The 24,666-nt window shown below is 36.4% G+C and overlaps 1 protein-coding gene across 1 annotated transcript in view; it reads left to right on the forward strand.

Annotated features, from left to right (window-relative positions):
- The window catches only part of PCLO (piccolo presynaptic cytomatrix protein), a 375,834-nt gene that overhangs the window by 210,083 nt on the left and 141,085 nt on the right, over positions 1-24,666 (forward strand). The window contains exon 7 of the mRNA XM_068973161.1: positions 21,560-23,747. Within this exon, the coding sequence (XP_068829262.1) occupies positions 21,560-23,747 (2,188 nt within the window). The remainder of the gene's footprint in view (positions 1-21,559; positions 23,748-24,666) is intronic.

Consider the following 24,666-nt stretch of genomic DNA (forward strand, 5'->3'; position numbering starts at 1 on the left):
AAGGTAGACCATTTTATATACAGGCAGTGTTCTTAGCGCTTTAGATACTCTGATTTAAGATGGGAATTTTATAACTTATTTCTTGGAAAATTTCTAAACATTCCTTGTGTTCATTTTAAACTAAAACCAGTCTCTCAATTATAAACACAAATTACTAAATATTAGTTGTACTGAAAAGAATAATCCAAATGATATTCATGGTGATACAAGTTTGTTTAGCTCAGTAATTTCCATACTGTTAATTTTCTCAAACCAATAAAATTGAAAAAAATTAAAACATCCAATCAACATTGAGACAACATAGTAACACATATAATTCAGCATGAAAGATCAGTTTTATATGGCATGACATTCTGTAGTCAGTTCTCTTCTTGGAAGTACCAGGGAATGTTTCAAGGGAGGAAGTTCTCAAACAGGAAGGTGAGATCTCTGTTGGACCATGAAGAGCAAAATGGAAGTCATTCTGGAGGAAACAGACATACAAGGGTTCAGACTGATGAACAGACAGAAAACAAAGAGGAGGAGAAAAGGATTTACTATAAATGAAAGATAAGGAAGGGATAGGTGCCAGGGGATCTAATTTGCTGAGTTCAGGTTTTGTTTTACTTCCCTTGCCTGTGGGGAGCCTAACCCAAGCCACCATCATTTTTTATTTACACTATGCCCTAGGCCCTGGACTCCTCCACTCTTGCCTTCCTTACTGCTGCTGCTGCTGAGTCACTTCAGTCGTGTCCGACTCTGTGTAACCCCATAGACGGCAGCCCACCAGGCTCCCCCGTCCCTGGGATTCTCCGGGCAAGAGCACTGGAGTGGGTTGCCATTTCCAGTGCTCCAACCACTGACCTTGCTGGTCTTTGAGTATGCCTCATCCCCACCCAGGGAGCCTGTTCGGAGCTCTCTCTCCCCAGATGGTTGTCTGATTCACTCCTGCGTACAGATTTCTGGTTAAGTTTCACTTCCACAGAAAAGCTGTCCTCACTTCAGTCTCTATATAAACCTATCACCTTGAATTCCTGCACCCTCCAGACATGTATATTAATGTGTTAGTACATATTTAATGAAATATCATCTACTTTATCCTGTAGAACATAACCTCTACAAAAGCAGGAACTTTGTTTTGTTTGCTGCTGTAATCCAAGAGCCTAGAACAGCACCCAACACAAAGCAGGTCTTCAATATTTATTCAATAAATGTATTAAAGGAAGGATTGCATGGAAGCAGTGGGTTAGGACATGCATTAAAAGACTCCAGCGGGTTACCTTTTCCTTGCCACAGTCTAGACCCATCCTACCATCCTAGCAAGTCCTTTTGATAATCTGTACTGATACTTCCTATACTAAAAGTGTCAGTTCCACTTTGGTTTTATATAGATATTTGCACCACTGGGCACAAGTTAAACAGTATTTAGCTATTAGACAGTCCAGATGCCTTACAGATGATGAACAAAGCCCAGAGTAGGCTAGTGCCTTTATCATGATTTCTTAATGAACCTGTAACCTGGCCAGCTAGAATGCTAAACTTGGCACTTTACAGTTATTCTCTGTTTGTCTCTTCTGAGGCTTATGGAACATTTTCTGATTTTGTTGTTTGTTTGTTTGCTTTTTTGCTAATTTAGTACCATGCTTTGTGTCTGTCTTTTTATCTTGTCATTTCCTCTGTTCTCCCCCAAATTCTAATTTAAACCCCTGTCAATGAGGTTTATTCACTTTTTAACTTGCTTGCATTCTCTCATTATCACGTTCATCCATTCATTGGTCTTTTTTAAACACTGTGGTAAACTCTCTAAAACATACAGGATAAGGCAGAGTTCATGCTTGACCTCCCACCGCTGTGATCAATTTGTTCTTCTTGCCCCACTGTTGTATTCATTTGCGAGGGCTCTTGTAATAAGGTACCACAAACTCGGTAAGTTAAGCCACAAAAATGTGCTGTCACACTTCTAGAGACTAAAAGTCCAAAATCATGGTGTGAGCAGGGTTCATTCTTTTGCAGGCCTCTCTCCTAGCTTCCGCTAGCCTCCAGCATTCCTTGTCTTTCAGAAGGTGGTCTCCCTGTGTCTCTTTAAATCGTCTTCCCTCTCTGTATGGCCATCTCTACGTCCAAATTTCCCCTCTTTAGCAGACACTGGTCTTATTGATTAGGTCAGCACTAAAGATCTGTTTTAACTTGATTTCCTTGTGTAAATATCTTGTGTCTGAGTGGTTTCACGTTCCGAGGTACTAAGGATCAGCACTCCAACAAAGCTTGGTTTTTTTGTTTTGTTTTTTAAACCAGTAAGACACATCAAAGCACTATATTGCCTTTTTCATTTGTTCATAGGCAAATGTGGACTGTTTTGTGGTGTGTTTGCTTTGGGTCCTCTTTCCATATGCAGTCATTTTTTTCTTAGCAGCTATCTCACAAGCTTATGGGAGAGCTTTCATTATTACAAAATTCTTCCGTATGAATAAAATCTTCTCCTGGAGTTTCCAAACATTTGTCTTAATTCTGAAATTTGGAACATCAGAGATTTAAATTTATTCCTTTCCCACTCTGTAGGAATCCAAACATCTGAGATCCTTTAACTGATAGAGTTTTTCCATCATGGATTTGTAGTTACACTTTTGACACAGAAATTCCAAGCCAGGAGCCTGTATCATCTGGTTAGTGTTTCACTGGCACTTTGAGTTCATGCTTAACCCTAAGATATCTTATACATTTAATTGTTTAAATTGGCAATAATTAACATAAAATCATAAAACAGTATACAGTGGGCCTAACGGGTGCAGGGAGTTATCTGACATCTTTTTATTGAGTTATGTAATATTCCCCTATGTCTGCATGAGGTGAACTGTATCTCTTTTCCAGACTTTGTCATTTTGATATCAAAGTCACAGCCCCCAAGCTAAATTCTATTTTTGGCAACTTTATATAACCAAACACTTTTATCATGTAGTATTCTTCCTTTTACAAATATAAAAATTTAACTCTGCGTAAAGATGAAAAAAAATGCCACCTTCTTCCTTGAGGTTTTCTGTTCGCTCCCCAGAAAAATTTCGAAAAGATACAACTGAAATATTCAGAAATGTACTCCTTCTCATGGGGTTGAGCTCGCTATTTACATACCGCTTGAAAATAATGTATTTTCATTCTCATTTAGAAAAAGGACAAAAAGAAATAAGATTTTTGATGAAAAACAGTATGTACACAAAGTTTTATTTCTAATTTTTATCAGCGGAATTCTTCAATTAAAATGTTTTATAAAAAAATAAAATAAAATAAAATGTTTTATGAGAGCCAAATAGTTAAAAATGGGTGAACACTAGTATAGAGTTATCAGATCATCTGTAATGACTGAAAGTAACACAACCTTCCCATCCCAAGTCTGGCAATTGCAGATATCCAGTAACCTTGATTCCCTTTCCTCACGGAGGTACATTTGGCGATTTCTCTATTTCCTCAGCAAAACCTTACTATCATTGAAGACTTTTATTTTATGGAATAGTAGAAAAAAATTCTCAAATCTCGTAGTAACTGTTTGTCTTTCCTAGTCTATGAAGTATATAATGGTGCTACTGTAGGGATTTCAGATTCCTGTTCTTTATAACCATTTTAAATTTATTCCTTTTGGGCATTGAGTCTATTCTTGACTGACTAGTTGAAAACTACCTGCCTTTCTAACACTCTGATCCTCATGCCCTTTGTGATTTTTCTCCATATCACATATTGTAAAAAGTACAGTGTCTTTTCCTTTATTGTGTCATTTATTGTCTTTGCTTCCCTAACCAGAATTTATGGGTGGGGATTTTTGTTTTACATGATCACATTTTTATGTTTATTATGTACCCAGAAAAATGCCTGGCTCAAAATAGGTTGTCTATAACAATAAATTAATATGATGAATTAATGAATGAACAGGCCATTTCTTTCCATCAAACTGCTTTTAATTTAGGTGAATTCACCAATTCCTCACTCCCACTTAAAACAACACCAAAACAAAAAAAAAAGAAAAGAAAGAAACAAAGCAAAACAAATAAATGAGATTTGATTCATCCTTTCACTATACCTTTTGTGGAGTTTTTCCTTCTGCTTTCTCCTTCTACGTTTTTCTTCTTTTGATAAAAAGATGATAGTATACTTTCTAAAATATATTTCAATCCAGCATTTGTGTGTGTATGTAGGGGGGATTATCTCTAGCTTCACATCTATGAACTTTTCATAAACCAGAGCACCAAAATCTGTTCCTCATGCCCTTTTTCTTTCACATAGCTCAGTTCAGTTGCTCAGTTGTGTCTGACATTTTATGACCCCATGGACTGCAGCACACCGGGCTTCCCTGTTCATCACTAACTCCCAAAGCTTGCTCAGACACATATCCTTCGGTGATGCCATCCAACCATCTCATCCTCTGTCATCCCCTTCTCCTCCTGCCTTCAATCTTCCCAGCATCAGGGTCTTTTCAGATGAGTCAGTTCTTCCCATCAGGTGGCCAAAGTATTGGAGTGTCGGCTTCAGCATCATTCCTTCCAATGAATATTCAGGACTGATTTCCCTAGGATGGACTAGTTGGATCTCCTTGCTGTTAAAGGGAATCTCAAGAGTCTTTTTCTAGCACCACAGTTCAAAAGCATCAATTCTTTGGGGCTCAGCTTTCTTTGTAATCCAACTCTCACATCCATACATGACTACTGGAAAAACCATAGCTTTGGCTAGATGGACCTTTGTTGGCAAAGTAATGTCTCTGCTTTTTAATACACTGTCTAGGTTGGTCATAGCTTTTCTTCCAAAGAGCAAGCATCTTTTAATTTCATGGCTGCAGTCACCATCTGCAGTGATTTTGGAGCCCAAGAAAATAGTCTGTCACTGTTTCCATTGTTTCCCCATCAACTTGCCATAAAGTGATGGGACCGGATGCCATGATCTTAGTTTTCTGAATGTTCAGTTTCAAGCCAGCTTTTCCACTCTCTTTTACTTTCATCAAGAGGCTCTTTAGTTCTTCTTCTGCCATAAGGGTTATTGAAAGGGTTATTTCAACCATCTCATCCTCTGTCATCCCCTTCTCCTCCTGCCTTCAATCTTTCTCAGCATCAGGGTCTTTTCAAATGAGTCAGTTCTTCCCATCAGGTGGTCAAAGTATTGGAGTTTCGGCTTCAGCATCAGTCCTTCCAATGAATATTCAGGACTGATTTCCTTAGGATGGACTGGGGAATGGACATTAAGAATGAGGTTATTGATTTCTCCCGGCACTCTTGATTCCAGTTTGTGCTTCATCTACCCCAGGATTTTGCATAATGTACTCTGCTTTCCTTGTGGCTCAACTGGTAAGGAATCCGCCTGCAACGCAGGAGACCTGGGTTCAATCTCTGGGTTGGGAAGATTCTCTGCAGAAGAGAAAGGCTACCCACTCCAGTATTCTGGCTCAGAGAACTCCATGGACTGTGTAGTCCATGGGATCATGAAGAACTGGACATAACTGAGCAACTTTCCCTTTCACTTTCAAGCAGGGTGACAGTATACAGCCTTGACTACTGCTTTCCCTATTTGGAACCAGTCTGTTGTTCCTTGTTCAGTTTTAACTGTTGCTTCTTGACCTGCATACACATTTCTCAGGAGGCAGGTAAGATAGTCTGGTATTCCCATCTCTAAGGATTTTCTACAGTTTGTTGTGATCTACACAGTCAATGGTTTTGGCTTAGTTCTTTTACACAGTGAGACTTTTTATATCATGACCCCAAATAGTCAAGAATATCAAAAAAGAAAATGTAGAATGTTCTCTGCAAAATCAGGAGAGAAAGTAACAGCCATTGAAAGAACTAGCAGTGTACACTCAAAGAATTTTTTCAGAGCTAGATATATCCTTTACAATTTATCTGTCTTAAAAAAAGATTTTTCTATCAAAAAAGAAATACATTTCAGAAATAGCACATGTTTTATCAATAGTGATACATGCAACTTTTTGCACTAAAATAAGCTACATTTGAAATGTTTCACCTCTATCGGGTCTTAAAAATACATAAACTGCCAAGTGTTACAGCTGATTTTTCCTACCCTTAGACTTGTTGAACAATTTTGGAACTTTTTTGGTAATAGACAAATTCCTTATTAAAATATTTTTGTTCCAGAGTTTAAGCCAGGATCCTATTGCAAAGCAGATGGTATTCATGAGCTGATTTTTACAAGAATATGTTTTGCTTCACTGATTGCTGTTTTGATAGCTATTTTTAAGATTTTTGGAACCCTTTAATGTCTATTTCAGAGAGTAATTTCCATAACCTAAATTGAGAAATTTTATTTCTGTCAATTTTATTTCTGTCAGAATGTACATATTTAAGAAATAGTGACTGTGATGGCCAAATGTGATTTGAAGAATATTTTTTAGGGGTTTTTTTTCATTATTCTCTTTGGAAAGCAATATAAATCAGTCTATTAAAACTGAGTTTGATGAAATAAGCTATTTTATAAAGGTACTATTTACATACATGAGAGAAAAAGTACTCATTTATTAAAGACAGGCTTTCTAAATAGTATTTCAGTTGAGTTCAGTCACTCAGTTGTGTCTGACTCTTTGTGACCCCATGGACTGCAACACCCCAGGCTTCCTTCCAGGTTTCCCTGTCCATCACCAACTTCCAGACAGAGCTTACACAAACTCATGTCCATTGAGTCTGTGATGCCATCCAACCATCTCATCCTCTCTCTTCCCCTTCTCCTCCCACCTGCAATCTTTTCTTGCATCAGGGTATTTTCAAGTGAGTCAGTTCTTCACATCAGGAGGCCAAACTTTGGAGCTTCAGCATCAGTCCTTTCAGTGAATATTCAGGACTGATTTCCTTTAGGATGGACTGGTTGGATTTCCTTGCAGTCCAAGGGACTCTCAAGAGTCTTCTCCAACACCATAGGTCAAAAGCATCAATTTTTTGATGCTCAGCTTTCTTTATAGTCTAACACTCACATCCATACATGACTACTGCAAAAACCACAGCTTTGACTAGATGGACCTTTGTTGGCAAAGTAGTGTGTCTGCTTTTTAATATACTAAGTTGGTCATAGCTCTTCTTCCAAGGAGCAAGCGTCTTTTAATTTCATTACTGCAGTCACCATCTGCAGTGATTTTGGAGCCCCAGGAAATAAAATCGGTCACTGTTTCCATTGTTTCCCCATTATTTGCCATGAAGTGATGGGAGCAGATGCCATGATCTTAGTTTTCTGAATGTTCAGTTTCAAGCCAGCTTTTCCACTCTCCACTTTCACTTTCATCAAGAGGCTCTTTAATTCTTCTTTACTTTCAGCCATAAGGGTAATGTCATCTGCATATCTGAGGTTATTGATATTTCTTCCAGTAATCTTGATTCCAGCTTGTGCTTCATCCAGTCCAGCATTTCTCATGATGTAATCTGCATGTAAATTAAATAAGCAGGGTGACAATATATAGCCTTGATGTACTCCGTTTCCTATTTTGAACCAGTCTGTTGTTCCATGTCCAGTTCTAACTGTTGCTTTTTGACCTGCATACAGATTTCTCAGGAGGCAGGTAAGGTGGTCTTGTATTTCCATCTCTCTAAGAGTTTTCCACAATTTGTTGTGATCTACACAGTCAAAGGCTTTGGCATAGTCAATAAACCAGAAGTATATGTTTTTCTGGAACTGTCTCACTTTTTCAGTAATCCAACAAATGTTGGCAATTTGATCTCTGGTTCCTCTGCCTTTCTAAAGCCAGCTTGAACATCTGGAAGCTCATGGTTTACGTATTGATGAAGCCTGTCTTGGAGAATTTTGAGCATTACTTTGCCAGCGTGTGAGATGAGTGCAGTGTGTGGCAGTTTGAGCATTCTTTGGCATTGCCTGTCTTTGGGATTGGAATGAACACTGACCTCCAGTCCTGTGGTCACTGCTAAGTTTTCCAAATTTGTTGGCATATTGAGTGCAGCAGTTTCACGGCATCATCTTTTAGGATTTGAACTAGCTCAACTGGAATTCTATCACCTCCACTAGCTTTGTAGTGATGCTTCCTAAGGCTCACTTGACTTCACATTCCAGGATGTCTGGCTCTAGGTGAGTGATGACACCATCGTGATTATATGGGTCATGAAGGTCTTTTTTGTATAGTTTTTCTGTGTATTCTTCCCACCTCTTCTTAATATCTTCTGCTTCTATTAGGACCATACCATTTCTGCCTATCTTTCCATGAAATGTTCCCTTGGTATCTGTCTTTTTCTTGAAGAAATTTTTAATCGTTCCCATTCTATTGTTTCCCTCTCTTTTTTTACATTAATCACTGAGGAAGGATTGCTTATCTCTCTTTGCTATTCTTTGGAACTCTGCATTCAGATGGGTATTTCTTTCCTTTTCTCCTTTGCCTTTCATTTCTCTTCTTTTCACAGCTATTTGTAAGGCCTCTTCAGACAACCATTTTGCATTGCTTTTTCTTGGGGAAGGTCTTGATCACTGCCTCCTGTCAATGTCATGAACCTCCATCCATAGTTCATCAGGCACTCTGTCTATGAGATCTAGTCCCTTAAATCTATTTCTCACTTCCTCTGTATAATCGTAAGGGATTTGATTTAGGTCATACCTGAATGGTCCAGTGGTTTTCCTTACTTTCTTCAATTTAAGTCTAAATTTAGCAATAAGGAGTTCATGATCTGAGCCTCAGTCAGCTCCTGGTCTTGTTTTTGCTGACTGTATAGAGCTTCTCCATCTTTGGCTGCAAAGAATATAATCAATCTGATTTGGGTATTGATCATATGGTGTTTTCCATGTGTAGAGTCTTCTCTTGCGTTGTTAGAAAAGGGTGTTTGCTATGACCAGTGTGTTCTCTTGGCAAAACTGAATAGCCTTTGCCCTGCTTCATTCCGCATTCCAAGGCCAAATTTGCCTGTTATTCCAGGTAATTCTTGACTTCCTACTTTTGCATTCCAGTCCCCTATAATGAAAAGGACATCTTTTTGGGGTGTTAGTTCTAGAAGGTCTTGTAGGTCTTCATAGAACCATTCAACATCAGCTTCTTCAGCATTACTGGTCAGGGCATAGACTTGGATTATTGTGATATTGCATGGCTTGCCTTGGAAACAGGCAGAGATCATTTTGTCATTTTTGAGATTGCATCAAAGTACTGCATTTCAGACTCTTTTGTTAACTGTGATGGCTACTGCATTTCTTCTAAGGGATTCTTGCCCACAGAAGTAGATATAATGGTTATCTGAGTTAAATTCTAAATAGTAGAAGCATCATTTTTTCTATAGCTCTTACCGCTTCATTGCTTGTATACTTTTCTTGTCATAGTTCTTCTCTATAATTAAAATCTTGAATTATTATTATATGTTATTATGTTATATTATTATAAAACAGGAAATAATATTAAAGTATTTTTCAAAAAATAACAGTAAGATGATACTTTACAGTAATTAATTATTAGGGTTTGGTAAAAATCAAAATGACTTCATAGATGTAGACAAATATCTGTGAGAAACAGAAATTTTTTAAATTGATCTCATCAATTTGGTGTTTAGTAGTTAACGTTCGCTATTTCACTCTGGTTAGTATATTAGGATTAACTTCAAAACAAATCTTTTCAGACTGAAGGGTGAAAAAATCATATTATTTGTGTTATAGTTTCTTAGCATCTACATTTCAAAATATGTAAATAAGCATAATTATAAGATACATATATATGTTCTTAATGTTCAGTAGAAGACCTTGGCTGAAAATTAGCCCTAAATATTAGGATATATTGGTTTAATACAGGGAAGTTCTGAATTAAGAGAGCATTGATTATTACCGACCCAATTTAAGAACACAGAGCATCATTTAATTAGCTTTCTAAGTATTTTATCATAATATTCTTGATTCAGTAGACTACTTATTTTGAATAATTGTGCAGTTTATAACTGACTACATAAAGCTACATGCATATTCTCAAAAATATATCTCCTCCCAGTGAACAGGTATGCACTTTTATATATTTGTTTATGTTTTTAAAATTACTACTTATTTAGGATGCTTTAATCTGCCACATGTGCTGTTACTGAAATAAAAAACAAGCAATTAAAGTGTCATATAAAAATTTGGAAAAGTTTTGAGATATAATGTAACAGTGACATCAAAATGTATGTAATAGTGGCTTGACCTTTTCTTAGCATTATATTCAACATAAAATACATGTTTGTAATAGAAATATATGCCTACATACATATACATGTATGCATAAACTAGTTAATACTTTTATACCGTTGTATAACTAATAAAATATTTTCACATGCAGTTGCCTGGCACAAATCCAAACCATTTATTTCTTTAGATTCTATGTTTATTTTATTGCATATTTTAAAAATGATAAATCTGAAGTTAGGTCAGTATTCTTTGAACCTGCCCATATCCACCCAACATTAATTTTATTTGTAGCAAATGTATTTTCTTCTATTTAACAGGGTTTCTTTTTGATCCTCTATCTTGAATGGTGCATAAGTTTGAATTAATAAAGCACCAGAACAAGCAGAGCGAGGTAAATTGAGACTTAAATGAACTGTTTAGTTAACTGAGGTAGCTTAGTCTAAAGCTATAAATAATAAAAGGAATTTTTATGTATTTTATTCTCTCCTTAAGAACAGTTTGCTGGAGATTCAAATTAAAACAGTCAAGAAAAGTGATACTTGAACACAATGTAAGAAACCCTAGAGCTAACTTATAGAACTGCTGTCTCTATTTTTTTGGTTGAAAAAATGTTATGAGATGGCAAATAAAAGCTTAACTTCATAAAGAACAGTAAGTAACCCTTATGAGGGACTAAGCAGTCAGTCCCAGGAGAAGAGTTGAAGCTAAAAGAGATTATACTCATCATTCTCCTCCTCTTCCCTCAAGTGAAAGAAAAATATATAGACTAAGTCACTCTTAATAAGTTGGACTGAATTTTAATTTCTAATCTTGTAAGTGGCGTATTTTAACATGACAGGGACAAGGCAAGTCCCCACTGTTTTTGTTTTTTGTTTTTATAAAACTCAGCGCTAACCACATAGCTCAGTCTCCAGGCACAGAGGCTACTTTTAAATTTGCTAAATCACTTCAGTCGTGTCCAACTCTGTGCGACCCCAGAGACGGCAGCCCACCAGGCTCCCCTGTCCCTGGGATTCTCCAGGCAAGAACACTGGAGTGGGTTGCCATTTCCTTCTCCAGTGCATGAAAGTGAAAGGTGAAAGGGAAGTCGCTCAGTCATTTCCGACTCTTAGCGCCCATATGGACTGCAGCCTACCAGGCTCCTCCATCCATAGGATTTTCCAGGCAAGAGTACTGGAGTGGGGTGCCATTGCCTTCTCCTTCCTTTTAAACGGTTAGTCATTAATTTACTTTTTAGAAGGTCGAACTAAAATCAAGATTTAAAGTACTTACTAGTACTAATTGTAGAGTTTCATGATAATTCATAAAAGACCCACATCACAACATTAATTTTCCTTTTGATATAAATGTGCATTAATTCATTCAGTGTGAAATGGGAATTAAAATGATAGAAATGTTTGTAATAAAATAATATTGAATTTAGAAAAAGTTTATTTGCTTTCAACCAGTTCTCCCATTTATGGCATGAGCTGATGCCTGTAAATGCTCACTCAAACGCACATCAGTAACCTCAGGTTTTCTTAATAATCCATTTGGAAAATCATCTAATCACCATCAAAGTGTGCCTCTATTCTCATATAACTTAATTTATAGAATTGAAAAGTTAACCTCTTAAAATTATAACATTTAGTAAAAATATTGTATTTATGAAAGTCCATCCATGAGATTTATCATCTTAGATGACTGTATGTTTCTTGACACTTACTTAATTCAATTGCCATCCTTTATCAGTTAGTTCTCAATAGCATTTTCTAAAGAACCAAACACTTCTCCAGTTTGTACAGAAGGACCATGGTCTTACTTTCCAAGGAAATTTTGTTAATTTAATTTAATTTGAAGGAAGCTATTTATGTGACACAACTTTATGAAGAAGATCTGTTTTTATTTACTGCGAGTATGTTTAGATAAAAGCAACTCTGAACTGTTTTAATATCATGTTCCAAGGTTTTCTAGGCCAATCAATGGCAGAGGAATAAAAAACAATAATAGTGATTTCTGTGATTCTGTGGTTAGGTATTTCAAGAGTCTGAACATAAAATACCTTTATTATCTCAATATAATTTAGTAAAGACTGTGCCACTATTAAAAGGATCATTATATTCCTCATGGCTTTAGATAAGTAGTTATTGAATCATTCCTCAAATTGCTAGTGATCTGAAGCTCTGAAAAACATATAATAGTAATCAATCTTCATTTTAATACTCCATGTACAGAATGTTGTATAATTAGAAATTTACATTTTAAAGCATTTGAAATACAGTTAATTTTGTTATGATGAGAGGTTGCCAATGAGATATTCAAATGAGGAGGTATTTTATAGAAGTGTTGGAATCACTCCAGTCCCTCTTTGTGGATCAGCAATTTGTTCTCAAAATGAAATAAGTCTTGGGCAGACAATATTATAATATTTAGCATGCAGAATGAAGGGAGGAAGAGATGTGTCTTACTTTTTAATATATATTTATTAATATGTTTTAGGATACGTTTCCATGTTAATTCTTGGAAATTTGTATTAACTTGATTATTCTACTTCAGACTGCTCGCATAAACTATTAACACATTTTCTGGTAAAGGGATGTAGTCATTGTCTCTTGATAGCATATTAGAACTGTAAATGATTTTGCCCTTGAAGAAGGAATCAATGTTAGATAGTTTTTCTTAGCATTCCATATCCTAGTCCAGCAGCACATTCAGAAGTTAAATCGTATAGAAATGAGAAAATAGGAGGTATCTGTGTTTATTTTCCAGTGATTTGATCAGATTTTAATTCTTATGCTATCATATTTTCATAACCCTTAGGTTAAGCAAATACTGTTAAATTACTTCTTTGTTTCTCTTTATGCTCACTGGTTACCACACCTTCTTTCTGCTTAGCTAAGAACATATAGGCAAAATATGTTTTGCTGCCCTAATAAATTTTTGAAGTAGTACCTACAAGAAGAAGAGATTAAGCCTAGTAATGACTGGATGTTGAGAGATTAAAAGGAAAGAAAAAAGGAGGTCATTAGTATCTTTAAGCATTTTCTTTTCTCCTAGGAAAGTGATCAAGAAAATACAATTTTGAATGAAGCAAAAAACTAGCTTAGAAATATATCTGTAGCACACAGCAGTGTGTTTTTCCAATGAAAATGTAAAATCTAGAAATGACAAAGATAGATAATTGGGAGGGATAGAGGGTAGAAGGGAGGAGGGAGAAATACTTGCACATACATATGCCTAAAAACTGATCACCTTAAAAACTGCTAAGAGGGCTTTCCAGAATACCTTATATAGATTTTAGGAGAAAAGAAATTAATCTGTTTGGGACATTCCAGAAAATGGAAACAATACGTGTTGCCCAGACTGACATCTCTAATGCTTCTGTCCAGTGAGGTAGAAACTAGTTTTCTGCTTGGCTGCCCAGCCCAAGAGCAATGACTTTCAGCAAGAAAACAAGACAAACTGGGACAAGAGGTGCATTAAGGCAAAGCAGAAGATGTCTCATGATATATTGAGTGCCACTTTCACAGTATTAATTGGAGAACATTTTTGTCTCTACTACTAGACTTTAAGAAATAACTTGTGTGTGACTTTTAAATATATTCATTTACTTTGTTTTTATTTCCTGACTGTTAAGTTCTTGTGATTTAGTTCCTTGCTTTTTTGATGCTACTAGAATATTACAACAATTAAGGAAGAAGTACTTTTAAAAAACAATTTCAAGTATATTCGCAATGGTAAATTCTCTCCCATGACCAAAGAGAGTCAAGACTGTTTATTGTTAAAGGTGTCTATATTTTTTTCAATCATTCAGTGATATATTCATAGCAATGATGATACTGCTTATTTAGCATTTGATTCATAGAAATAGTAAATTGTTCCACACTACTTTAGTTGAAGAAATTTGATGGCTTTGTTTGTATGTGCCAGGGATTGTGCCATATTGCAATGACTAGTGGATTTTAGATGTTTTATCAGTGTTTAAAGTATTTTTCCAGAATGGTATCATTTAAAATTTAATTTTCACAGGTCACTCCATGTTATTTTTAATTTTTCTTGTATATCTTAAAGCAGTAGAAATAACTGAGCCCTTGCACTCAACATTTAGAATCTATTTTAGCTCTTTGTAGGGGTGTGGAGAAGGCAATGGCACCCCACTCCAGTACTCTTGCCTGGAAAATCTCATGGATGGAGGAGCCTGGTGGGCTGCAGTCCATGGGGTCGCTAAGATTCCGACACGACTGAGCGACTTCACTTTCACTTTTCACTTTCATGCACTGTAGAAGGAAATGGCAACCCACTCCAGTGTTCTTGCCTGGAGAATCCCAGGGACAGGGGAGCCTGGTGGGCTGCTGTCTCTGGGGTCGCACAGAGTCGGACACGACTGAAGCGACTTAGCAGCAGCAGCAGTAGGGGTGGGGGTAGAACGTTAAAAATGACTCTATTTGGGGAATACATTATTAATGATACAATGCATTGGATAGAATGCTGAATATTTTATATTCAGCTGCTATTTTGTCTCCAAACTGGAAACTACAGATAGTGGGGTAGAGAGACCCATTAACGGTGAATTAATGCTCTCATTGACATTTCAGAGAGTGAAACTCTCCTTATAAGAGCTATCTTGTTTGAAGGGACAAATATCCTAGATATTACATCTACCTTCCTAATACTTAAAAAGCATAAACATTTATAGAAAGATATTTATACACAATGAAAAGGAATGACCAGGTACAGAGCAGAAGTAAAAATATCAGAGAACTTATAATATGTATAAGTAGTATTCTTCTTCCAAAGACAAAGACTTCTCTCGTAATCAAGTAAATACAGGCCCTGAGTGAGAAGTCCAATAAGGCAATACAAATGCCTCTGAGAGCAATTTCTGTCAGTTTCTCTCAGTTTCTGTGAATTTCTCTCAAATTTTGTTGTTACTGTTTTGATTCTTGTTTTCTTATATTATTTTCAAGGTAGAAAGGATCTCTCAATTTTAAAGTTAAGGTTAGTTATCCAGTTGATTTCCCTTAGTGATTCAGGTAATTAATTTCTCAAACTAGATAACTGTTGTTTCCTCTAAAGTTTGTAATCTTTTTTTAATTACACTATTGATCTTCTCTTGAACTCAGAAGAGCAAGCAACTTTTAACAAAGATCTAGCATTTACATAATTTTTCATTTAGACTAGGAATTCTGTGTCCTCTGATTTTTCCTTAGTTATCACACCTGTGGAAAATTTCCCAAGATTTTTATGGGGTTAAGCTAAAAAAATTAATCTTCTGCACTGAAAGAGATATTCTCATTAATAGTTGTAAGCATCTATTTTTTTCTCTATGTTCTCTAATAAAATTGTATTTTTTAAATCTTGGTTGAATATCTTCTGAGTATTTATTCATGTTAATCCAAAAGGTGCGAATCATCCTATCTAATAAAGGGATTGATTTTTGGATCATAATTGATAAGGCAAAATCTAATATGTTCCTCTCCTTATTAATTTCCTTAGATTGTTATCATAGCCTAGAATATCTCTTTTTCTTTCACCCTTTATCCAAGGAGTGCTCTTTTTCAAGTTGTCATCCAAGTTTCTCCTTTTTCCATTCAGACAAAGACACTAAAACGTACAAATACCAGCATTCTCTATAAGCTAAATAACCATAGATTAGGGATCTCGTTCTGAAGATACCATCTTGTATGTCCTGTGACATTTATGATTTTTCAACCAGTGACTGTTTTGCCTCTGTCTTCCCCTAGAGATATTTGACATTGTATAGTGGCATTTTTGATTGACAGGACTGGAATAGGATGTGCTGAGTGGGTAGAGGCCAGAACAGTTCACAAAACAGTCCTCCCACTCCCAACACAGAATCATCTGGAAATAAATGCCAGTAGTGCCAAGGTTAAGAAAGATTAATTACTTACATTGATGCCGGACCATGAGCAGTCATAACCTGCATGCAGATCCCTAACAAATTGCATGACCATTTTTATTGTTACATCCAAAAGTTGGCACCTATGTCAAAGGATAATGTAAAATGCTTTGCTGAAGTCCTGTGAGATTGTATCTCCTGTTTCTATGTTGTCTATGTGGTCCGCCACATTATGATTGGACTGTTATAATTTTCTCTTTAGCAGAGCTATGATGCTTGCCACCCAGGACACTGCATTGCAGGTCATCAACAGTGATTGCACATTTAGAGTTTGATGGTTTTTCCTGGTAGTTAACATATTAGAGTTAATTTGAACAGTATGTAATAACCAGGGTTGCCTTATCCACCTGTAAGAAAAAAGGAAATGGATGAGTGGAGACTTTAATATAGATAAATTTTTAAGGGTTTTATATATTATATATATACACACACATATAAAATATGTATTATATATAGCATTTATATTATATATTACCTATGAATTATTATATATATATATATATATATGTATACACACTGGTGTGTGGGCTTCCCTGGTGGCTCAGATGGTAAAGAATTTGTCTGCAATGCAGAAGACATGGGATTGATCCCTGGATTGGGAAGATCCCCAGGAGAAGGGAATGGCTACATTCCAGTATTCTTGCCTGGAGAATTCCATGGACAGTAGAGCCTGGCAGGCTACAGTCCATGGGGTCATAAAGAGTCACAGCTGAGTGACTTTCAATTTAAATTTGTGTGTATGTATATATATATATATATATATATATATATATATATTTGTTTTTTGCTTTTCCATTTTTTCGCCTTCTGTTTGCATTCAGCCACTCTCTGTATATATTTCCATCTCACAGAAACTAATGCATCACCAGGCTGAAGTGCATTTCATCTATCATATAAGGTGCATGGTATCAATGGGCTCCTCCAAGAAGTGTTGTTTAAAATATCTTCAGACAGCAGAACTTTTGCTGGAGTTTGCTTGCTTCCTATCACTATTGCAATTGAAATTAACTGTTCTTTAAGTCTTTTTCAACCTCCATTCTATTTTTAGGACCTCCTTTCCTTTCCCTGGGTCTATTATTTGCACAAGCATTTTTAAATATCTGTTTTTAGTACAATTATTTTTCAGATTAAGGGCACCAGATCTGTTTGAAAACTTTGACCAGGCTAGTCATCAAGGAAAGAAAATCTTATTAAATAGCAAGATTTTTCTATATTGTTATTATTGTCTCTAATCATGACCTCCAACTGCATCATCATTAATCATGATAAGCTTCCTTTGATACATCTCTTGATCTTTTCTAAGCAATACATTGTTTCATTTCTCTACTTTAGAGTTCTCCACTCTTATTTGGGGCGTCCCCTGTGGCCCTAGTGGTAAAGAATCCCCCTGCCAGTGCAGGAGAAGCAAGAGACATAGGTTTGATCCCTGGGTTAGGAAGATCCTCTAGAATAGGAAATGGCAACCTGCTCTCGTATTCCTGCCTGAAAAATTCCATGAACAGAGAAGGATGGCAGGCTACAGTCCATGGGGTCACAAAGAGTTGGACACACTGAGCATGCACTCTTATTTTACATTATATTGATTAGAATTTGTCATTTTAGAAGTTATTATTTAGAAAGGCTGTTCTTTTTAAATTATAAGTTGGCACATCACTTTAAATTTCTGGAATAATAACTAATTTAGGCTCTTTCCTTGTTTTAAGTGATTTAGTGAAAGTCACTCTGTCATGTCCGACTCTTTGTGACCCCACGAGCTGTAGCCTGCCAGGCTCCTCTGTCCACGGAATTCTCCAAGCCAGAATACTGGAGTGGGTAGCTGTTCTCTTCTCCTGAGGATCTTCCCAACCCAGGGATCAAACCCTGGTCTCCCACATTGCAGATGGATTCTTTACCATCTGAGCTACCAGGGAAGCCCAATTTACTCCTTAGACAAACTGATAATGTATCAGTTATCTGTGTATTATTATCTGAACAATAATCCTCTCAACATATAGGAAAACTGAGTCCCAGGGAGTTTAAGCAACTTGCTAAAGTTCTCACAGCTGGTAACACCAGGGCCAGGATTAAAACAGTCTAGCCTGAGAGACTAAGCTTACAATCACATTATATTTCCTGTCATTTGGGAGGAATATAGCTAAAATCTTGACATGTCTCCAACTTTGTTATCAAGTAGTAGAGAACAACAAAATTATTTTGTCTTGTAGGGACTGAGTGCTTAGCTGAGCTAGCTCATTAAGTATTGAATTGGCCAAAAAGCTTCTTTGGGTTTTTCCATAAGATGGTGTGAAAAATTCAAATGAACTTTTTGGCCAACCCAATGTCTAGCTACTACCAACCAACTTTGTCACTTGTTTCTATGACTCACGTCCCTAGGCCACAAAATATTGATAAACAGAAGTCATGTATCATTAAATATTTGCAACTCTGAAGGAAAATTAGAAATCCCTGATACCTAGAATGTTTCTTTAACCTTGGATTTTATTTTGAAAATAACCAAAGACAGCTTGACTAAGCTCACTCTGTCAAGTGAGAACTATAAACTGTTAAACATAAATTAAGATAAATTATATACATATATGAGCAATCAACATTAAGAACTAATATCAGTTTCTAGGTTAGTTCATTATAACCGTTACTCTTAACGTAGTTGTCTTTTTTGCAGTTCCTCATACTTTTATCTTTCTGGTAATTTCATGTATACTCTTATCCCACACAGTGAATTCTGGGAAATTCATTTCTTGATTTAGAGTTTTAAAAGTAATTGAACAGGTTCTTGTTTTATCTTTTCATTTATTTATTCTTTCATTTAATGTTTGTGTGTGTGTGTGTGTGTGTGTGTATATATATATATATATATATATATATATATATATGCACCCATTTAATGGGTGCCTTCAGTATTTTTAAAAATTAATTTTCAAAGTGTGTGTGTTCGCCTCAGAAATGTCTTTCGTTCTCTCTGTTTGTGCCATTGCATTGTTACCTTCTCTGTTCTGTGTGCTTTCTCTCTGCCAGGATCCGCTTTTTGTGTTACATTAGTTAGTGGCTGAACTGAACTTGGTGGGAAATCCTTACTTTGAAATGCTATGCTATTACTTATAGCATAGCAAAGTATGCTATTACAGTTTCAGAGTAACACAGTGAAACTTTCTTTTTCAAACCATTTCACAACCGCAATCATGTAGTACAGATGAACATTTTAAACTTGAAAATTCTTATGAGATACCAAATCTACTAAATGCAACTCAAGGAAAAGAAATGGTTATTAATTTCAGTCTGCTATTGAACTCCGTGATATTCAATGAACCAGAAAGGTTACTGTGAAAAAACTTTTTTTAAAAATAGATAACATATATATGTTAGTATTGGGGGAAATTATTAAATAATTATTCATTTATTTACTGTTATGGTCAGCACACTCATTTTTTTTGCAAAGAAACAGTTTCTTTAATATTTAGAACGTGAATTTATCAAACGTCCATAGTTTTCTGTAGAAATGAGAGGATTTTGCAAGGAAATGATATGTAATGGATGCTATAGTATATCGAGAATTGCACATGGCTCAGTGGTAAGGAATCTGCCTGCCAATGCACTCGATCCCTAGGTTGGGATGATCCCCTGGAGAAGGAAATGGCAATCCACTCCAGTTTTTTTGCAGAAAAAAATCCATGGACAAGGGAACCTGGTGGGCTACAGTCCATGGGGATCGAAAAGAGTTGGCCATGACTTAGCAACTAAAGAACAACTACAGTATGTACCAAACATCTTGCACAGAGGTCTCATTTACTGTTCATATCAGCTCTATGACTTGATTGTAGTAAGTAAAATTAAAAGAAATAAGGATGAGCGAGAATAAATAATGTACCAAACAGCTGCTTTTGAGGTTCCATTGCCCCATATTCCTCAAGATCACTGTGAGAAATAAGCTACAGTTTCAAAAACCATACTTGAAAGACTTATGATGTTTAGTAATTGTGAATTTCATTCAAATATTTTAAATTTCAGAAATACATTTAAACCTTAATTGACCTTTATGATATTGCTTCTGAATATTACTTCTGTTAAACAATGAGGGTAGATAAGTGGAGAAGAAAAAAAAAATGACAACAGAGAACAGATTTTAAAACACTGAAGGAAATAAATTTGGAAATAGTAAAAAGACAGTGGAAGTATAGGTCTTGAATGAATATATATATTTTTTGGTTTGTAATACTTGGTGATTGGGTGAAAGGGAAGAATTAAGGTCTTTGGCTTATTAGTACAAAAAAGGAAAAAAAAGAATTTTGTAAAGGATATGCAACTAGAAGGCAAAACACCTGAGATCTAGTTGGGGGAATATGCTACTAAATGCTTGGGTAGCTTTGAGTGTATCAATTTATTTTAATTATACTCAAAATGATCTCATGTCTTCCGATATTCTGAAATTAAATGATTCTCAAGACCACAGTGATTCTTAGTATGCAAGTTATGACAGATTAACCAAATAAAATGGAAAATATCTGACAGTTTACCTATATGCTTTCTCTGATATTTTTTAAAGATATCAGCGTGTTTTTTTAAATAATTTTGTTTATTTATTTATTGGCTGTGCTGGATCTTTTTGCTGCTCAGGTTTTTCTCTGGTTGTAGTGTGCACTCTCCTCATGTAGGCAGTTTCTCTTATTGTAGAGCACGGGCTCTAGGGCACAGGCGCTCAGTAGTTGAGGTTCCGGGTTCAAAACACAGGCTCAGTATTTGTAGTGCATGGCTTAGCTGCTCTTCCCAGACCAGGGATTGAACCCGTGTCTCCTTCATTGGCAGGCACATTCTTTACCATTGAGCCTCCCAGAAAACCCTCAATGAATTTTTGTACTGTTTGTGGTCATTTCCTTTTGCTTCATGTGATTTTTTTTTTTCATGTGATATTTACTAAAGCATATTAATAAGAAGCTAAAATCACCAAAGAATAGCAACATTGGAAAAAAAATAGATGCACATTGTTACAAAAATATTGAAAGAGTAAATAGGAAATTATTCAGGTAACTCTTTTGGGGGGCGGGGGAGATAGAGAATGAGAGGATTTCATTTCAAAACATTTCATGATTAGTTTAGGACTGACAGACACTTCAGGGGATGAAAGAGGAATGGTGAGACGGAAGCAAACAATTCTCTTGACAATGAGTATCTTCAATTAATCTAACTTAAATTTTAGATAGTTAACACAAATATTCTGGGCATACCTTCAGTAAGTAATAATATGTATATTAAATATGATGAAAAATTAGTTTTTAGAGTTCTTCTAAAAGTCTAACTAAAATATAAGCCTGCCTAGCAATGCACTACGTGCCTGATTTCAAAACTCATTTCTAATGTTACGTAAGCTGTAATAATATGCAACAATTTACTAAGGGGAAAATTATTTCTCAGTTCACTGTTTGTGACTGATACTTGAAATTATAGGTACAATTTTATTATGTGCTCAAAGCTAAACCATATATGAAGTCATCTTTATTTAAATGTAAATTATGGGTTTTTTGACCTTTAACTTTTTCCTTGATAATAAAGTATTGTATTTTATTTACTTAATTTTAGGCAAAAGGTTCTCAAACCACAGCAACCTCTGGCACTCAGAAAAAAGTAAAGAGAACTCTGCCAAACCCACCACCTGAAGAGACCTCCACAGGAACTCAGTCAGCCTTTAGCGCAATGGGCACAGTCTCCAGGAGAAGGATCTGCCGAACCAATACGATGGCCCGAGCCAAGATTCTCCAGGATATAGACAGAGAGCTTGATCTTGTGGAGAGGGAATCTGCCAAGCTTAGGAAGAAACAAGCAGAACTTGATGAGGAAGAAAAGGAGATTGATGCTAAGTTACGGTACCTAGAAATGGGGATTAACAGGAGGAAAGAGGCCTTATTAAAGGAGAGAGAAAAGAGAGAGCGAGCCTATCTCCAGGGAGTAGCTGAGGATCGTGATTACATGTCCGACAGTGAGGTCAGCAGCACCAGACCAACCCGAATTGAAAGTCAGCATGGCATCGAGCGACCGAGAACTGCTCCCCAAACTGAATTCAACCAGTTTATTCCACCACAAACCCAAACAGAATCTCAGCTAGTCCCTCCTACGAGTCCTTATACGCAGTACCAATACTCTTCCCCTGCTCTTCCTACTCAAGCACCCACCCCGTACACCCAGCAATCCCACTTTCAGCAACAGACTCTGTACCATCAGGAAGTTTCACCTTATCAGACTCAGCCAACCTTCCAAGCTGTGGCAACAATGTCTTTCACACCTCAGGCTCAACCTACACCAACCCCACAACCTTCTTATCAGTTACCGTCACAGATGATGGTGATACAGCAAAAGCCACGGCAAGCTGCATTGTATTTGGAGCCCAAGATAACTTCAAACTATGAGGTGATTCGCAACCAACCCCTGATGATAGCACCTGTTTCCACTGATAATACATATGCTGTTTCCCATCTCGGTAGTAAGTACAACAGCTTAGATCTGAGAATAGGATTGGAGGAAAGAAGTAGCATGGCCAGCAGTCCAATATCAAGCATATCTGCAGATTCTTTCTATGCAGATATTGACCATCATACTTCACGAAATTATGTCTTAATTGACGACATTGGTGAGATTACCAAAGGAACAGCGGCTCTAAGCTCTGCATTTAGCCTTCATGAAAAAGATCTGTCAAAAACAGACCGTCTTCTCCGAACCACTGAGACACGTAGGTCTCAAGAAGTGACAGATTTCCTAGCACCTCTGCAGACTTCGTCCAGATTGCATAGTTACGTGAAAGCGGAGGAAGACCCAATGGAGGATCCTTATGAGTTAAAGCTTCTGAAACAACAGATTAAACAAGAATTCCGTAGAGGAGCCGAGAGCTTAGATCACCTTGCTGGTCTTTCCCATTATTACCACGCCGATACTGGTTACAGACATTTTCCAAAATCTGAGAAGTACAGCATTAGTAGACTCACACTTGAAAAACAAGCAGCAAAACAACTACCAGCTGCTATACTTTATCAAAAGCAGTCAAAGCATAAGAAATCACTAATTGACCCTAAAATGTCAAAATTCTCACCTATTCAAGAAAGTAGAGACCTTGAACCTGATTATTCGAGCTATATGACTTCAAGCACTTCATCTATTGGTGGCATTTCTTCCAGGGCAAGGCTTCTTCAAGATGATATTACTTTTGGCCTCAGAAAAAATATTACAGACCAACAAAAATTTATGGGATCATCTCTGGGCACAGGACTGGGCACCTTAGGAAACACCATACGATCAGCTCTGCAGGATGAAGCAGATAAGCCATACGGCAGTGGCAGCAGGTCCAGACCTTCTTCCAGACCTTCCTCTGTCTACGGGCTAGATTTATCAATTAAAAGAGATTCTTCCAGCTCTTCTCTAAGACTGAAAGCTCAGGAGGCTGAAGCTCTAGATGTTTCCTTTGGTCATGCATCACCTTCTGGGAGAACTAAGCCTACTAGTTTGCCTATTAGCCAAAGTAGAGGAAGAATACCAATTGTGGCCCAGAATTCTGAAGAGGAAAGTCCACTCAGTCCTGTTGGACAGCCAATGGGAATGGCCAGGGCTGCTGCTGGACCCCTGCCACCAATATCTGCAGACACCAGGGACCAGTTTGGATCGAGTCATTCTTTGCCTGAAGTTCAGCAACACATGAGAGAAGAATCACGGACTCGAGGCTACGACCGTGACATAGCATTCATCATGGATGACTTCCAGCATGCCATGTCAGACAGTGAAGGTAAATTGGGCCTCAAACTACCTTGCTACTCTCAAAACTCAAACTCTTATTTTTCTGCATGTTTAATTTTCCTTCTCCAAGAATGTATTCTATTTTTCTTGGTGTGTCTTTTGCATGTTTACTTCAGTTTTATTTCTTGTAAATGGAAATTCTATCTTGTGTATAGATTTCATAGCATGCTCTTTATTTCTTTTTAGTTTATCCTTTTATTGTTGTTTCTTGATTGTTTGATTTGTGTGGTGTCTACTTTTCCAAAACCATTATCAAATAATTGTGTCAATAAAATATGGTCATCATTTAAATCAATAGTTGGAAAGTTTTTTGTTGTATGTTTCTTTTGTTTTCAAAAGTTATTTTTAAAGTGATTAGTTTCTTTCAGTTTGTGCAGTGATTAAGGTTTTGAGCCATTGACTATTCCACTAGACTTTGTAGTAGAAAATTATTTATCATTTGTGAGATCAGTGTTTGTTAATTCAGAGAATGTTCTCTTCTTGAGAACGTGCAGGTGAGTCCCTAATGTTAGCATAATGTACAGTTTTACAATCTACTTAAATAAAAGGCTTGTATTTTAATTTCTCTCTCATTGTGAATGCCATAGTTGACAAGCATTGTACATTGCACATTTTGTATTACATACTAAAACCTTAGTACCTAATATGATATTGACAGTAAACAACAGTATTATCCATATACTGGTCAATATGTATGAAGCACTGTTTAAATCTTAAAACTTGAACTTTGTACACTGCTTTTGTGAATTTAGGTATTTGAGCTGAAGCTTTCCTTGTGTGTTCAGTTAGCCTTTTCCATGGGTTTCCTTTTTGCGTTATTTCATTTTTTTTTTTTGCACTAAATAGTTTTACTAGTTTTTCATATAGAACAAGTGATATATGGCAAGTACATACTTAACTAAAAACTT

Source organism: Capricornis sumatraensis, chromosome 5, assembly GCF_032405125.1.
Source record: "Capricornis sumatraensis isolate serow.1 chromosome 5, serow.2, whole genome shotgun sequence".
NCBI classification, from domain to species: Eukaryota; Metazoa; Chordata; class Mammalia; order Artiodactyla; family Bovidae; genus Capricornis; species Capricornis sumatraensis.